Below are 18,571 nucleotides of genomic sequence, written 5' to 3'. Positions count from 1 at the left end.
GCGAGAGGGGGAACAGAGTATGGTGGTATGTAAGCGGGGGTTGGGGATAAATTAAATACACAGATTGATTTATTCGTTGTACGCAAAGTGGAAAATAAGATATTTTATTGCGTTTGAGAAATGTTCTTGTAGCGGATGATGGAGTGGGGCACGTTGATGGAAAAATTGGTCAGCGGCTGCAGCGAGTGAGATTTCGCAAAGTCTTTAATTTGGGCCGTTAATTGGGAGATCTCATCTTTGCTGAAGGTTGTCAGCTGTCGGGTTTCGAAGCAGATAAGACTGTTGTCACTGAAAAGCTGAGGGAAATCGTCTTTCAAGAATGAGAAATAGTTGCTAGCGATGACTACAATGTCATACTGGCAGCGATGGTCCGGCTTGGTTTGAATCTTAAGAAGGTTCTCCACGGAGAGAAAGTTGATTTTGACGTTGTCGCGTTGAATGAAAGGTTCATCGTATTTGCAAAATTCAACGGATTCAGATCGGATTTGATCCTTGTTGAGATTTTTACCCGAGTCGAGAACATACGAACCATATTGGTGAAAGTCTTTCGCATCCAAAATGTAGTCCTTGCGATTTTGTATCTCATACATGATTTCAAACACATTCCTTTCGGTTACATCAGTTGATCGGAAATCATTCACTCCATGGTTGGAATGTGCCAGCTTTTCCTCCGGGCATTTTACCCCAAAGGAAATATACGGTCCAGTGCTAATGTCTCCCACAATTCCACGGTGCATGAAACCGTCTCCGTTACGGCTCAGTCCCACGACAAAGGTCTTATTCGGATCACTCTGTTCGTACTCCGGAAATGTGAAAGCAACTCCCGTATCGCGCCAATGCTTGTACTCTTGGGGACAAATTTGTTTCGCACCGTTCTCTCGCAGTCGCATGTGCAGGTCCCAGTCGAAGCTTCCCATTCGGTGGTCGTACCTGGTGCCCAGCATTGCACGAACTCTGGCTGCCAAAGAGAAGGTAAGTGATTTTAGGAGAATGAAAAACACTGAATACAACGCAAAATATGACAAAGGTGACATGATGACAATACTTGGTACTTTTGATTTAATAATTATTATTCTTTATTATAGAGGTTGTAACATTTAATGTATCGCAAGTTGTTAACACAAATCAAGGAGAGTGTCGTGCTGGCAGTCGATCCGATTGGTCGCACGATTGAGCGCGAACGTGTAATATTAGTTACCACTATGATATTAGGCCTCGTTACTTCTAATCAGCGAAGTGAATGTTGTCCGACAGTGGTAATGAACCCTAGCAGCACACATGTTTCAAAATAGGTACGCCAACTTGTATGTGACTTATTTCAGTCACAATCGAGTTGCTGCAAGTTTATACCACAGCTTTGTACTGCTCAGGAAAGGCACTGGCATAGCCAAGAAAAAATAAAATACAATTATATGGAAGAAAAATTAAACATAGATGTAATGTCGGCTTAAATGCCCGTAATTTGGACCCATACATAAATTGGGTTCTTCAAAGGTATTGAGGTAAATGCATATTCGTAATCTGCATTAAAAATGGAATCAACGTTGGTACACTGGAACTATTTTAAATAAGTACGATTACATTTGTAAAAATCACCTTATTAGTTAGGGGGCGACCCCGGCGTAGTGGTTAGCATCCATACCTCTCACGCCAAAGTCACGAGTTCAAATCTCACCCCGGACAAGTCACGAATGACCCAAGAGTGTTAAAGTGACTATAATAAAATAAAAAAAAAAAAACCTTATTAGCGCTGCTCGGTGTCACTTTGTATGGGAGCGAGCTGTCAGTTTGTCAGTTTAGTGTCAAACAGTGAAGTTATTATTTTGCTTTAAATCTTGATTCAAAAATCGAGATGAAAGTGTGTATGTTCGAAAAAAATATCACTCTGCTCAGAAAACGGAGCACTTTCAGATGATATATAAAAACCGATATTTTTTTCAAAATTAAAAAACCCAGTTCAACAATCGACTAAATTTTCAATAGTGACCAAAAATATCCATTAGAAACGTCCCAATGACGCGTTCATCTAGATAAAATTGATAAATAGCAGATTTTTAGTTATGGGCTCAATCTTAGTTCCATAGACCAACATTAGAGCCATTTCCCCTATGTGGAAAGAGTTCGTTGAGCTAAATGTTTCAGGTTTCGGTTTCAGCAACGCGATCGTGTTTGACAGAGTTTACTGTAATGCTGTAGCTCAGAGCCAGCCGATTTCGAGAAGCGTGGAATATAAATCCGTATCATTGGATATCTACCATGGATTGATTTGGTGCGTTTGTTCCAGTGCACCAAATGTATTATACACTGAAACAAAACCCATTGGCAAAAATACTATATATCTGGTTTAAATTGAATACCCTCGCCAATTGATTTTTGCAGAAAAGAATATTATTTAATTTAATTCAGTAAATTTGTTAACATTCCAGCCCAAGCAACAATTTTTGTTTTATTTAAGTTTTATAGCAGTTGATATAACCAAATTATAAAACCTTCACTGACGACCACATTGCTTTAACAATCTCCTGAGAACCGCAATACAGCCATGTCATGGCCAATTGGCCCAGTTTTAATGCAGTCATTAAAACTTGATATGCGACCTACTTTAGTAGCATAGGATTTATGTCAGTTTTATCACACTCTAGACGTGATTGTTAAAAATGAAAACATAAAACCTCCTCCAGGTCAGAAAGTTGTAACAGCCTTCTAATGACTACCATAAAACTATATTACAACCGCATAAATCGCTCCTGAAGAAGTTGATAAAACATGATACGCAAAACATTTTGACAACTTTGAAGGTTTTAAGTTGGGGTTTTTGGATGATAGTTAATATTGAGAAATATTTTATTGTGGTTTTATTCTTTCGATGTTTGATGTGAAATCATGATCCTTGTCAGTTGGTAATAATGGCTGATATTATTGTACATTGAAAATAAGACGACTTTATTATAATTTTAAACCAATCTGTATATGCTTCACAGCATGCCGTGCAGTATTTATGGTGATTATTATACCAAATAGGAGCATAAATTTAGTGCGCCATATGAATACTAAAATATAGGGATATTTTTAATTTGTCTGCATTAGCACCATGCATTAAAGAGTCATTCAAACATTATCTATTTAGTACAAAACTGTTACTACTGTTGAGCAATAACCAGTCACATATTATTTAATTATACATAGATGTATGAAAGTGTTTTATTGCCTATCAATTAAAGCGTAATTATTCATACTGTGTGAAATTTGTTCATACTGCGACATTTTTTTTCGTTATAACTTGTTACTCCTTAAAAATACCTCAATATAACATATTCTCCTAGATTGGAATTCTATAGCATAACATAAACCTAATGGTTGTATCTTAGCATTTCGTAGTCCAAATTGAGAGCGTTAAGTTGTATTTAAGCTATATAACTAGCTTGCTGGTTTTATTCGGTACAGCGAATCAAAACAAAACAAAAACCATGACCACCTGTCAAAAAGTCAACATTCCAAGCGATCCTCCTATTTTCGCTTGTAATCAAGATGTAAGAAATGCTTATTGGATCCACTAAAAGCTTTTTCAATACAAGGTTTAAAGCCGTGATGTCAATACTGGCCATCTCCAAACGGATTTAGTGAAACTGTCGGCGTTGCTTTAAGAAGGGTTCGTGGATCTTTCGGAAGTGTATGGGAAAGCCGCTTGTTCAATATTTTTAAGAGCTCCTTCACCGCACTGTGCCTTATGTAGGGATCGTATAACTGTAGTTCCTCCAGGAGTTTCATATTGTCGATCGTCTCATCTTCATCGTGTTCAGAAGCACTGAAGGGGTTTTCATTTCATATATCTGAATAGATTTGTTTTTTATAATGACAAAACATTTCAGAGTATTTTTTGTTGTAGCAGTATATTTCTTATCTGTGAATCTTAGGCCTCTGATAAAGATGATAGTTGTAATGAAGCTTTAATGAAGGTCATAAAAAGTGTACCATAAAACATAATTGTATGTTTTGTTTTGGTTTTATTCTTCAGTTATAAGTAGTGATGCAGAACCACCTTACAGCTACCGTTAAAACTATGAAGTCTGAGTTTTAATTTAGTAGTCATAAAACAGTTTTATAGACGACTTGACGGCCTGATTTTATGACAAGCACACAAAACCGTAATACAACCACAGGCTGGAAGGGATGCTATGATAAAACAATGATAAAATAAGAATAAATCTTCCAAGCATTTAGATTGTTACTTGGGCAGGGTGTCGACTGATCACATTGCAAAAAAACGTAAAAATTCTAGTACTACACAATGTTTGTTTTGATCTCTGTTTTGATTCGCTATGAAAGTTTGACAGATAAAATGAGGGGTTCGTGGATTTTCCTATTTTTCGAGGGGTGCATCGATTTGCTTGGGACCGAAGATAGTAGCGTTGAGAGCTGAGTCAAAAAGTTGAGCACGTTTCTTCGGGACCTTCTGGGAACAAATTTTTTTTTGGGCGAATTTGGACGGTTTTTGACCTCTTTCATATGACCGGAAGGTGTACGCTGTTCACAAATGCCGTGCCAAACTGATTTCCTACGCAATTAATCAATAGCAAAGATTGAAGTGTTAGTTTGTTTACTAAAATAAACCATGCCCATTTTGTTATGGAAACTTTGCTATAAGAAATGCTCCTCGTGTTTATTAGTGAAATTCACATCACAGATTGATTAATTGCATAGGAAATCAGTTTGGCACGGTATTTGTGACCAGCGTACACCTTCCGGTCATATTAAACAGGTCAAAAACCGTCCAAATTCGCCAAAAAAAAAAAAATTGTTTTGAATTTCTATATGGAAAAATAGTTAACTTTTCGTGAACATTAACGGCCAAGAACTCACCAACACTGGGAGACCATGAGTTCCTGCGCACCTGTCATTTTCCATCTCGATCTTGGGCATTGGTGAGAATTCAGTGCCAACATTTCAAAGGGGCGTAATTGCTTTTGTAAACAAAGGCTTTAGCCGTCGATTTCTCGCAAATAAAAGCTCACTCCTCCAAATGCACAATGCTAGCTGGAAGAGGAAACATTCCTCTACCTGTTGGTGCAATCAATTGAGCTTTTATTTGTGAGAAATCAACGGCTAAAGCCATTGTTTACAAATGCAATTACGCCCCTTTGAAATGTTGGCACTGAATTGATTTTTTGATATTTTCTCAACACTGCTCTTGATGATCAATCAGAAAATATGTCTTCTTCTTCTTCTTCTTCTTCGCATTTAAGCTTCCCGACCAACCATTTCGTTAATTTTCTTTAATTTTCTATACATCGATCTTCAAAGCCATTCATAAGAAAAATCGATAGCGATCGTCACCATTTCATGAATAATTGTAAAGATGCTAAAAGCATAGAGGTAACTCTAAGACAAGTAGGTCCCGAAGAAACGTGCTCAACTTTTTGGCTCAACTCTGGTACTATCTTCGGTCCCAAGCTTGTCGAATCACCCCTCGAAACATAGGAAAAACCAATAACCCCTCGTTTTATCTGTCAAACTTTCATAGCGAATCAAAACAAACATTGCGTAGTACTAGAATTTCGACTAGAATAGGGTACGTTAATCGTTTACTTGGGACCAATAGGCTACTAAAGTGGTGAGCCAATTTAAAATCGTTAGTTTCGTATTGATTGTTGCTAAAAGTCTAATCGTGAATCGTTTATAAAGATCTTTCTCAAAATATTGCTACCAATCGTTACCAATGTTAAAATATCGATTGTGTTGCCAGATCAAAATATCGATTTCTGTTGTAAAATCAAAATATCGATACACAACTGCTGATTTTATGTGGGATTTTTTATCTGCATAATTTCTACTTTCGATCCCATGCCATCTGGGGTGTACTGATTTCGTTGTTGGTTGCTAATCCTCGGGTCCACGGCTGCTGTTGATGAGCTTATCAACGACAGGAAAACACACTCTAGTATGTGGTGTATTGAAATTTCTGTAAATCTTTTCATACATGAATTCAATATACCATCAACCAGTCAGCAATGTAGGTGTAATGGAGGCCAAAAAGGTATTAATTTTACTCATTGGGTTCCAAATGCCGAGAATCCCACCACGCATGCTATGACGGGTTATTAAATATATAGACGTAAACTTGAAGAACTACAATGGTAAACATTTGCTGCGTCGCGGCCATCGGTCTTCTCGTTCATTTACCGGCAGATTGGTTCTTCCGATGAAATGCCAAATATGTCGATAAATAATATAACCATTGCCATCTGTCACCTGGTGTGTCTCGAACTCTCTTTAACCGGCGATGCAAATCGATAACAAGGAGATTATAAATGTGCATCGATGGCAATCTTTGTTGTTCTTTGTCAAAGTTCAAAGTTACAATGATTTCAGTATTTAAATATTTATTGATGAATATTTGTAAAGAATACATGGACTTTATGTGACATATCGAAATTGAAAGAAATTTAGTATGGTACCTTTATAGATTACTATCATATGACCGATGAAGGAATAATCTGAAATGTAAGTATCGATCAATAAAGATTTTCAAATGTGTACATCGAAATCATAGAAAATTTTTAAGTAAAGAATTGCCGACATCAATCTTTATTTCTATATAAAGAACTTTGAAGAAGTTTCACGAACGGTTGGTCGGGTTATTGCTTGTAGCATATAACCAAGAGACTGGCAACCCCATATCAATCCTATACGTTTGACAGTAGGCAAGATCACGGGCCTTATTTAAATACGGCCCGCCTGACGTATACATGAAGGACAGGGACGCAAAATCGTGTTGTAAGCAGAAAGACAAGAAAAGATGCAAGCATCAAAAAAATGGCCGCCAGGCAGGCCCCTGCATATAACCATAAAGGTAACTCTAAGACTAGTAGGTCCCGAAGAAACGAGCTCTACTTTTTGGCTCAGCTCTGGTACTATATTCGGTCCCAAGCTAATCGATTCACCCCTCGAAACAGGAAATTCCAATAACCCCTCATTTTATCTGTCAAACTTCCATAGAGAATCAAAACAAACCTTGTGTAGTACTAGAATTTTGACTAGAATGGGGAACGTTAATCGATTTGCTTGGGACCAATAGGCTAGTCAAGTAGTGAGCCAATTTCAAATCGATACCCAAGTAACAATTTCCAGTTGAAGAAACGCTTTCGTTTTGATTTTGTTCAGCTGCATGTTGAATAATAATTGCACAATGTGTTCAACACAACTTTTATAAAACCCTTGTTTACACTGGTTTGGAGAACCTATACAACTGCAACACATAGGTGTTGTCTAACGTATTCAGTAAAACGTTTACCCAAAATCAATTTCTTGTTGAAGAAACTGCATGCTGAATAATAACTGTACAATTTGTTTATTACAACTTCTGGAAAACTCTTGTTTACACTGGTTTGGAGAACCTGTTTAACTACAGCATTATATGTATACGCGGTATAGGAGTAGAAGCAACTTTTATACAACGTTTATAGATACATATTTAAACTCAAGCTTTATTATTTTGGTGAAAGCTCTTATACAACGTTTGTAGACACTTCTTGACAGCTGCTTTGAAATTTAGTAGAGAGTAAACCTGAGAGGCGTTTGTTGCACTCTTTTATGACTCCTAAATAATCATTGTACAGCAAGCGGTGAAAAGCGTTTATAGCACTTTTTAATAACCGTTATGTAAGTACTCACAATATTCACAGATTAAAATTAGTTTAACAATTGTCGCGGTACGCCAAAATAATTGCTTGTAAAGTTTTTATTAATTTAATTTATTTGTGCACATTGAAAAAATATGTAATTATGCCATAATTCACATTCTGTGATCATGGAGGAAGTAGTAACAAGCATCAAGCTTGTTCATCGCAACAAGCATTTAACGGTCAATTTAAAAGTATCGTAGTTGGTAGTACTGCCACCTGTGGCGCGCATAGTCTATTCCCTTGCGTTTGACGTTTACACACTACCGCCATCTGTTCAGCGTACTACCCACCACAGTGTACTCAACAGATGGCGGTAATGTTTAAGCGACGATGTTTTACAGTGAGAAATATTCAATGTGTTATGTCTGTTTGTCTGTGATTATATGATATATGTATTAAATTAATGTTTGCATTTATTAATAACACCTATATATATAATTTACCTCTACTCCACCGAGGGTTTCTCGAAGCAAGATTCAAACTCATGATCCTGGATTGCCAGTCGCTTCTGTTTCCATCTGCTCTATTCTTGAATACATATTTTGATCATATGAGAGAAGTATATGAAGCTCATCTTGAGTGACTTCTCTTGCAGTCGAATAATCATTGCCTTATGGTCATATAAACGTGCCTATCACTTGTGCTATTTTTAGCAACAAAATTGTGGTTGGTAGTTGGTCGAACGTAAACAATCATTTAAGAGTGCTCCAAGCAGCTTTTGAAGCGTTTAACCAAAAAGGAAATACAACTACATTCTTGTACAACTCTGGAAGCTATTATTCAACGTTTGATCAACTCAGGTGTTTTATAAGAGCTCCCAATTGTTTGTTTTGATGCGTTTATTCCACGTTCTGTATAGCTCTTGTGAATCAGTTTAACTAAGGTGCTATAAAAGTTATCGTAGGTCTTATAAAGCATATAGTTAAACCGAACGTAAACAATCATTTCAAGAGCAAATTTTCATTATGTCGTAAGTAACATTCGCACCGATCCGAGAAAAATAAAGTTTTGTTTTGATGACCGAAAAGTTATTCCTATTTCCAAGTAAACACATATAATCTCATAGTGATAGCAATGTTTAACATATTTAGCAGGGTTTTAATCATACAAATGCAAATCGCTAGCTTTCATGCTAAAAAATACTGGTTTTTGAGTCAAAAGTTATTATACGTCGTTTGGTGGCCCCTATTGTTACTTAAGTCAAAGTGTATTTACCAGGATATTCGGGAGAATTATCAATTACGTCTCCTTACGTGCAGCCGATTCATCATTTTAGGACCACCGAAATCATCTTAGCAACAAACAGTTCGATTTATTCACTTTAATAATGAGAAAGCGAAACGACGAACGTACACTTTTCACGGGTTTCTCAGCGCTGTTACTTAAGTCAAACGGCATCTCCATAGAAATTGGGTGACTTAAGTAACATCGAAAACTATTGTGATCGGAAGGTGATTACGTCAAAAAGCAATTTGGCTGGCAAATAAATTTAAAAATGGGATTTGATCCTATATTCGGTCAGTATATAGTGTAATAGCAGGAGAATCGATTGACACTGATAGCTCGACTTTGTTTACCTTTGTTACATTTGACGTAATGAAAATTTGCTCTTGATTTAACAGTGCTCCAACAGCTTTTAACTTGTTAACTTAACGGCGCCGGCGATGTAGTGGTAAGCGTGATTACCGCTCACCCCAGCAGGCCTGGGTTCAATCCCAGTCGGCGCCGCCGGGATGTTCTGAGGCATAACATCTCTGATCACGCCTTCCTTCGGATGGGAAGTAAAGCCGTTGGTCCCCGGTTCATGAGTTGATGGGTCGATAGGTAGGGTCCAGGTGTGGGAGCTGCCTTCCTGGCACGTCGGTAGCATTGGTGCTCAGCACGGAAAACAAGATCGACGGAAAAAACAAACCAAAGGAGAAAAAAAAAATCAAACAGCTTTTAAAACTTTTAATCAAATGGCAATACAACTACATTCTTGTTCAACTCTGGAAGCTATTATTCAACGTTTGATCAACTCAGGTAGGTGTTTTATAAGAGCTCTCAATTGTTTGTTGGGTAGTTTCGTATTGATTGTTGATATAACCTTATTGCGTGCTCTCAATGTAGTGTTCTAGATGCACTCCAACAGTTATTAATTGAAAGCTTTCGATGCATGTACCATTTTTGCATTAGAATAATTGTGTGGCAAGTACAATCATACTCTATCCCCAGGATAGGACCGGGAATCGAACTCAGCCACCTCCAGCATGGTCTAACTTTGTAGTTGCGCCTTTACCGACTGAGCTAAGGAAGGCCCGTAAAATCCACTCACCTTATTGGCTCGTAAACGAGGTGCACACAAACTTCTACAAACCACACTCATTCTGCAGCGCTAGGATCAACGGTTTCAGGTGCGGGAACCTTTCCTTGTACTGACGCCGAAAGTTTTCCGTACCCAACTCGCGAGCGTTACGGAAAAAAAATCATAGAAAGCCATGATTGTTTGCACCTGAAAGCTCATCGGTGATTTTTGTGCAGTTGAATTTCGCAAGACGAAACTCATAGGCGAATAATCTCAAGCGTGAGATTTTAGTATTTGAGATTATCCGAACACAGGTTATAAGATAATCCATTGTGGGAAGCAACATACCGTAAGACCTGTCAGGAAAGCTGACTCCAAACACCTCGTAAAATGGACCATGTATCGGCAATAAGAGGTTGTCCATAAACCAAGTAGACAGCTTAGGAGTGTTTGCAAGTGTGGATTGTTTTAAAATATCTCCCATAACCATAAATGAAGAGCCATACAAACTTACCATCCCAGTACTGTGCCACATTGTACGCGTGCTTCTCATGGTTGATCCAAAAGTGAAACACATTCTCTAAATGGTCCCGCTCCTTGTACCTTAATCCTTCAAGTGAAAAAATCGGCGCCACCTTTTCAGCGTAATCCGGATCTGTAGCCAGTTTGGTAAGGACCTTGGCCTTTGCATTGATGTATCCATTAGAAAACGGCCGTAGCAGTGTGTTGCCGAATATGTCCATAAACAGGTGAGTTTTTCCTTTCACCGATAGGTGATGACCATTTTCGAAGGCGATGCTAGTCAGCAGCAGGTTCCTCGCCACCAGCTCCAGACATCCTTCCAGTATGTGAAAGTTCAACTTGGTTGAATGTTTGAACGATTTCGATGCACTTTTCAGTACGTGTCGGGGATCCCCTAGTCCGAACAGGAGGATGTTTAGTTCGACTGGTGGTTCCTCCGTTGGATCTTGAGCTTTACGGTACTCTTCGAAGAGGTCCAAGGCTTCGCTGAATCCCCAGAACATTCTAAAACTTGGCTGAGAGCGGTGATAAATGCAAGCAAACAAATTACTGACAATGTGTTAAACAACCGGTGCGTATCCAAGGAAACAGTACTCCAGTGCACTCCGGGAAATTTTCACTTATTTTGACTTGCGCAAACACATTTGTAAAATCCATTTGAAACAGAAAGTCCTTCTAAATGGATCGAACACCCTCGCTCTTGTGCCTTACAAGGTTTTCCCCCGTTTAAAAGGACTTGAATGCACCCAACGCATATGCGTGCATAATCGTCATCCCCCGCTTCAATAAACCATCACGTCGTCGATTTTCCGCACCCTCTTCATTTACCACTGCGGCAACATTCAAGAACCAATTAAGATATTGAAAAAGGAAAAAAAAAAAAACGAGCATCGCTCTCTAAAAGGAGTTAGAGTTGGGGTAGACCATCGTCTTTCTGCTGAATCACCACGTGTTCCACCGAATAAGTACCTACCGATATTGCGTTTCACACGTTGTGAAAAGAAAACACTCTTTACTGAGCTGCTCGTTGGTGCCATGACGTTCCGCAGGTAGGGTATTTATCGTTCGTGGCACAATTTAGCAAACGCAACTCGTTTACAGAAAAGTACAATCGTCCGTGTTGAGATGCTGCTGAAAGGAGAGATTATGGAGAGGCCACTTCACATCGGATTTTGTCGAAATAGTACACAAAGCCGAGTCAGTTACTCTCGCTCTGCTCTTAAAATGTGCGCCTTAGTGGAGGGTTGTGGCGGCCCCAGAGTTTTTTTTGCCGTGCTTCACGCTCCCCTGGGGTTACTTTTCTTCTACGATGTAATGATAGGAAAATCATAAACTTGTGGTAAGGAAAATCGTTGATGTTATTATCTATGCTCTGCGTAGGTATGTATAAATATTACGCAGGTATCCGATAATTTCGCATTGTATCTCACTCGGGTCTTCCTCGAGTTCAATCGGTAAAGGCGCAGCTATAAAGCAAGATCATGCTGAAGGCGGATGGGTCCGATTCCCGGACCAGGTGTAGGAATTTTTTGCGTCAAAAAATTTCTCGACCCCTGGACATATAGAATATGATTATACTCGCCTTGCCAAACACAATAATACTAATACAAAAATGGTACTGCCTTAGAAAGCTCTCAATTAACAACTGTGGAAATGCTAAAAAAAAAAAAATTTCTGAGGGCTGGCGTAAAGTCCCAGTAGGGACGTAATACAGCGAAAGTAGAAGAAGATCTCATTCGGGTACGTCGAGACAGTAGCAGTAAATAGTAATGTAATTGTAATAGAGTAAATAAATTCTTTTCAGATTCGGGAAAATATGTTTGATCCCAAGTAACAAATCTAGAGCTGCTTGGCTATATTCAAAATTTATAAAGGTTTTATTGCAGCTGCAACCATTACTTACAGCTTTATGACGGTCATATACAATGCAAGTCATGGAACATTCTCATAGCTATCTACAAAACCCCTATAAAGCTAATAAAAAAACCAACTGATGCTTATGCTATTTTCACTTGTGAAAGGTTTTATGACTGCCTTGAAGTATAAAAAAAGCAATATGAATTGCCCTTATAAAAATAAATCCTTTTATTGCTATATAAGTAAGCGCAATAAAACTAGTTGGCCATGAAACAGTTATTTAAAAACAATTATAAGCATTCAGTTGCAACTTGTCAGAAGTGTAAATGGGCGGTTTATTTTTAAAACATACAAAGAATCAAAACTTTCCGGTACTTCCAAGCGGAGCGCAAAGAAAATCAACAAAATTTTTAGTATGAGCCCGTTTATTTGTTGCAGTCAGCCGCAAACCTTCGTGAATAACTCCACCAAAGAAAAAAAAAATGCCGCTGCATTTTCTGCGGATGTCACAAAGGAAGCTGTAAAGTGTGTGCTTCCTCACCATTCTGAACCATCTTCACTTCGAATGGACACATTGCTACACCAAAAATGACTCATGAAGAGGAAATATATAATTATCTGGAGTCGGAGGATGACACAACAATTCAACAATCAGCATTGAACATTTTCTTTCCTTAATTTTCTTGGGGTGACACTGTCAAATATTGGTCGAAATTCATGGAATGGTGACAGTTCTGGGACAAAAAAGTTGAAATCACGCATAACTATTTCAGTTTAATGTACCATTCAAAACTTTTCCAAATGTTTGTAAAATTCATCGGTTGCACCCGTAGAATAGGAGTATACGTTTACCCTCAAATGAAAAAAAATGAATTGCTCTTGTAAAAAGAAAATAGTGTTCGAAATAAAATCATGCATTATGCTTTTCTGATCTGCTTCCATCCAATGTAAGCATTAGGAAAAATCTCTCTAATAAAGCAAACAAAAAAGTAAGCATTAGACATTTTAAGAAATTGCGCTTGGTGTTTTTCTTGCCTGCTGTCCTCTGTCGCCATATTGTCATTATGAAAATGCCATTAGCCTTGGAATAAAATCCAAGAAATTTCATTAAAATAATGGCTAAATTAGAGATACGAACTGATTTCCAGTGTGCATTGGTATGAATTTATTTATTGAGATCTATTTTCTGTAAAATTAAGATGATTCCATCAAATTAATTTGATTTCTAAAACAATCTTTTTTGTTAATTATTTTGAGGCGCATTTATTTAACGCTCATATTATCCCAATATACACGATAAAATTTCAAGCGCATATGTTTTGGAACTTCTAAAAAGGCATATAGGGGAAATGACGGCTTCGGCATGCCAGACTATTTTCGGCAACCCAAATTGAAACACTTTTTTCACTGGATTTTCTTACGAAAACACTTCGCTGAATGCATGCAAACGATTCTTTATGCTTTCAGCTTCAATTTGACTATATTTTTACCACTGAGAAAAATCAATCTAGCAAGGTTTTCTTGAAATGAAACACACGCACTACAAATTGTAGCTGATTTAGAGTTGCCGATAATAGAACAGCAGATTTACATGCAGTTCAAATGGAACGGTTGCCGAAGAAAAACTGGTTGCCGACAATACTCGCTCTCACTAGAGAAGATTGGAGCTTTGTAAAAGCGTTTCAAAACAGTTTTTGACAATTCTTTCGACTGAAATTGTTAGAGCAGCTGGCAGCAAAAGTTTGTAAACAAACCAATACTGCATATGTGTGCGTTCCTCAGAGAAAAAGGCTATAGAAAGAAGGTCGCTGCTTAGGTTGCCGAGAATACGTAAATTCCCCTATTTTCTTTAAGTTTTTCACTAATGTCACCATGAAACAAAATTGATTGCATGGTGATCTTGACACCAACACTCAAATCTATTTTTACAGCTAAAGATTACCATATGGAAAAAAAGACTCAGCAGAACAGAACAACAACAAGCTAATTTATGGCGGTTGCTTTGATGCAATAAAACTTCAAATGGATTTATAACTGATTTTCACCAAAGCGTAATAAAACTGCTTGGATGCAATATTACTCTTAAAGAGGCTATGAGAACCTTTTGTGGGCAGCTTTATTGTGATTCTCAAACATGCTTTATAAATCTTATCAAGAGTGGTCCACTGTAGCCAACTCTAAAATCTAGTTTTGATTCTTCCATCCAAAGTATTAATTTAGGGTGATATGAACTCCCAATGGGTAATAGGTGGGGCGATCTATATGATAACAATAGAGCGGATATTTTTTACGATACATGTGACGATTTCAACAGTTACTTGAACACTGGTGAAACGAACGTATAGCAAAACCTCCGGCTCAAGAAAGCCGACTCGACCTATCTTTGTGTTCAAGACCGCTATCATTGGACTGTCTATGGAAGGTTATCAATGATCCCCATGGCAGCGATAATTTGCCAATCATCATTTCAATTAAGTGTGGCCCTCACTCTGCAGAACCATCTCGAGTTCCATTTGATCTTACAAGCAACATCGACTGGCAGATATATGCAACGGCGGTGACAATCGGTGTCGAATCAATAGATACGCATCCACCATTGAAAGAATATCGGTTCCTTGCCGATTTGATATACAAAAACTCACTGGAAGCACAAAAAGAAAAGTTCCAAGTGCACCCTTCAAAAGGAGACCAGCCACACCTGGATGGACCGAAGAATGCACAAAATTGTATGTAGAAAAATCAGATGCTCTCAAAGCTTTTGGCAGACACAAAACCTTCACATACTTTGAGGAATATTCAAAGCTTGAAACAAAGCTGAAACATTTAGTCAAAGCACTTTGTAACCGCTCACCTTCTAATGAGATTGAAGAATACTCCAACCGATGGATATTCGATTTCGGTCTGCCCGGATTTAGTTCCAGCACAACATATTTTTCGAGAAACGTCTCCAAGCGGCGGCTCTCTGGATAGACCATTCACAATGCTGGAATTCTCAATGTCTCTTCTTTCTTGAGCTTGAGCTTGAGCTTGATTGACCGCCCACGGTTGCTACTCTGTTATTGCCAGATCAACTGTAATTACACAGAGAACCAATAGACGATGCTTGGGACTAGCAATCATCCTCAATGTGTAAAAACTGGTGATCTTAAATTAGGAAATACCAGCGCCGACCGCGCCCGAACACAGGTCAAGAAAGGAATGGGAAGGATTGTGTTGACATGACACTCGCTTTGATGGAAGCCGAGAACACCTCTGCACTTCCACGAGGAATCACTGGGATGTTGGATAAGAAGGTTGGGTTTGCAGCAGGGTTCGTTTTGGTAAACGATAAGCTGAATTTATGTCCTAACGATCATATAACGCGAAGGAGCTTGGGACTAAACCCACGGTCTTCTGCTCAGTAAGCAAAAACGTTTGCCACTAGGCAGACGAGCACCTTTTTAATCACCGAGTTGCTGTTATTACCATGTAGTCATATTAACAAATAAAACGATTGACGAATCTTGAATGTGAATGGGCTTGAGATTAGACTCATGATGTTCTGCTCAGTAAGCAAAAACGGTTGCTCTAAGGCCACCGAGCCCCTCATATCACATAATACCGTTGCTCAAATTTTTGTATCCATTCAAACCCGGAACCAACGACAACAACAAGTTTCGCAAAATACACGATACACAAGCGTTTTTACCATAAATCTCTTTTATATGTAAGGACCTGGGACCGCGTTTTTCTGCTCAGTAAGCAGGCCACTGTAACCGACGATCTTTCAAATCCGAAAACTAAAAACTACGAAAAAGTATTTAGGCCTTCATTAAGTTCCACTTTCACGCGACGTTCAATGTTTCAATTTGCTCTTTACGTATTGTTCAGGCTATAAATGGGCCCTTTTCAAAAGTTACGCGAGAAATACGCACAATCGTCGCCTACCTCGCAAAACTGGTTCCTAACGACAACAAAGGCATAAGCAACGATGGATTGTTGAACTTTGCTGGCTGGTGTAGTGCACAGCAAAAAAATGTAATATCGATCAACGTAATTCAAGCTGATGTCTGAAATAATGATGTAATTGTAATTTTGTAATTTAGCAGCACACACCCTGGTCGACCACTGTAAACCAATCTGCCGTTAAGCGAGTGTGTACCTACTGAAACCTGGCCGTAGGCCTATGCTAGACCGTATAGCATAACGACCTTCTTCCACTAGCAGGCCTGTTTCTGTTTGCACAGGCAGTCCCACTAGTTTCCGATACATTTATAGGGGATAGTAGGAGATTAAAAGAATGGAGAAGAGTTATAGAGGTTTTTGTTGTTGTTGTTTTGCTGAAAAGAGAGAAACAGAACTATACGAAATTACACCAGCTGAAAAAAAAAAGATAAGTCTATTATTTTGGTTAGTGATCGTTTGGATTTGGGTCACCCCACGTTTTGTTTAGGTTAGTATAAATAAATAATACTATATAGTCAAATAAATCACCACAGCTCATTATCTTCAGCGTTATCGGTTTTTGTTTCTGGATCTTTAGTTGCCTCTGTGATATACTTACTTGCGGCATACTATTTTGCGAGTGTATATGAGCGTGTACCATGTAGCTCATCTCTCATCGTGATGGTGGGACATAGTAGACAAATTAGAGAGAAAACAAGGAGGTATTAGTATTAGTTATATGTAAACAAACAAAACAAAAGAAGAGAAGAGGAAAGAAGAGCAAAAAATAAAAAAGGGATGAAGTAGATAACAAAGAAAAGAAACGTAGGCAGATTATTAGAAAAGGCATTATCCGAGACTCAGCAATCAAATGTCACTCCCGCCGAGATCTCAGCGAAACCCCCTCCTCGCCGAGACCCGCACAGCCGAGCTCGGTAGAAAAAACTAAGTGTGTAGATAGATTAGTAGGAAAATAAATAAAACTACTTTATGACTCAAAGTGCAATGAATGAGCATTAGTTTCGGGATCATTTCAGAGTTAGAGTTATGTTAGTTTTGATCCGTAATCAGCCCTGCTGACCCCTCCAACATTAGTTGCAGGCAGTGGTTGTTAGATAATGCGGCACTGTAACTACTACTATTTTAGAGGTATGATTCGTCAAGTTTGTACAACTCAATGTTTCAATTGAGCCAAACTATCTATCTTACAATTACAAAAGCAAACCTAAACTTACAATTATATGCAAATGCAAAATGAAACTTGACAAATCATCGTCAATCCCCTTGTTACAGGGCAGGGCCTGACGATTTGAATCTAATTTTGATCAGTGAACGGGCTCCATATGGTACATTTTCTCACCATGAACCTATCATTTCCAGCCTATCTGAACTATTTAATAAATGGAAGCCATAACATGGGTTACGCTCGCCCAAAGCGGGCCCTCCGCATCCTGTGTCTGTCTTATCTCAAATACAAAATGCTAATGGTATGAATGTATCTATATATAACTTGGAAATGACGTACAATCAAATAAACCCGTAACCCACTCACTTGGTCAGGCTTCAGAATCGTCCAGTGGGCAGTGCGCTCTACACTCCAAGTTACCTTTTTTTTCAAATTTACCGCAAATTTGATATTTTACCCATTGAGTGTTGATTAGTCACAATGAAACATTGTGACAGAAGTTGAGGTTACTAGTGTATTAAATAATCTAGGTCTTATTTAGGATTATATCTGAAAAATCCAAATCTGGCCAACACCCACCCTACACCTAAACCTGTTCTAATCCACCTGAAATGACTAACGAATGGAAGACTTTGACTACCCAGCCATGCAATAGTCTCATTCCGTGCCTTATGGCAACTTGATGATTCTATTGCGCTCATCTTTTGGCACCACCCAGGGGAGACTTGGTCCTGTACCCAATGCTTAACTTATCTCCATTCCACTCAGCTACTCGCAATTTCTTGTGATATAGTGGGCGGAATATTATTATATGAGGCAATTCAATGCAGACGTCTTTCCAAATTTGGCAGATCGACTGGTAATCGGTGAGTTACCACGATAGTTGCTATTCAACAACTCGCAACGTCCCATCGTCAACGCCTGCTATGAGAATTTCCCATTGCAGACGCCAACGAAATGACGTCATCGAGCTATCGATCAACTACCCTGGTTATCGCCTGGTACCTTATAGCACGATGCTAGGAGGCGAAACGGAAGAATCGATGAGCTACCTCCCCCCGGAATTCTCAATGGCTCTTCTTTCATCGAATAACTCCTCACCGGGAAGCGATATGA

The 18,571-nt window shown here is 38.6% G+C and overlaps 1 protein-coding gene across 1 annotated transcript; it reads right to left on the bottom strand.

Annotated features, from left to right (window-relative positions):
* Window positions 1-68: 68 nt before the first annotated feature.
* On the bottom strand, window positions 69-11,056 carry Dnaaf3 (Dynein axonemal assembly factor 3). Its single transcript, XM_065232210.1, has 2 exons — window positions 10,481-11,056; window positions 69-958 (listed from the first exon to the last, which is right to left on the bottom strand). Exons 1-2 carry the CDS (start codon window positions 10,989-10,991, stop codon window positions 105-107), a joined length of 1,365 nt encoding a protein of 454 aa, XP_065088282.1. The 5' UTR covers window positions 10,992-11,056; the 3' UTR covers window positions 69-104.
* Window positions 11,057-18,571: the final 7,515 nt, after the last annotated feature.

This window comes from Ochlerotatus camptorhynchus, unplaced genomic scaffold (genome assembly GCF_037179485.1).
Source record: "Ochlerotatus camptorhynchus isolate MF236.1 unplaced genomic scaffold, CSIRO-AGI_Acam_v1.1 ptg000365l, whole genome shotgun sequence".
NCBI classification, from domain to species: domain Eukaryota; kingdom Metazoa; phylum Arthropoda; class Insecta; order Diptera; family Culicidae; genus Ochlerotatus; species Ochlerotatus camptorhynchus.
The sequence above is the reverse complement of the archived record's forward strand: the minus strand, read 5'-3'. Positions and strand labels throughout refer to the sequence as shown.

Coding starts and splice junctions, on each gene's coding strand:
- Dnaaf3 (XM_065232210.1), bottom strand. CDS start 10,991: ATGTTCTGGGGATTCAGCGAAGCCTTGGACCTCTTCGAAGAGTACCGT. Junction 959..10,480: donor TGTGGCACAGTACTGGGATG/GTAAGTTTGTAT, acceptor TCTCTTTGGCAG/CCAGAGTTCGTGCAATGCTG.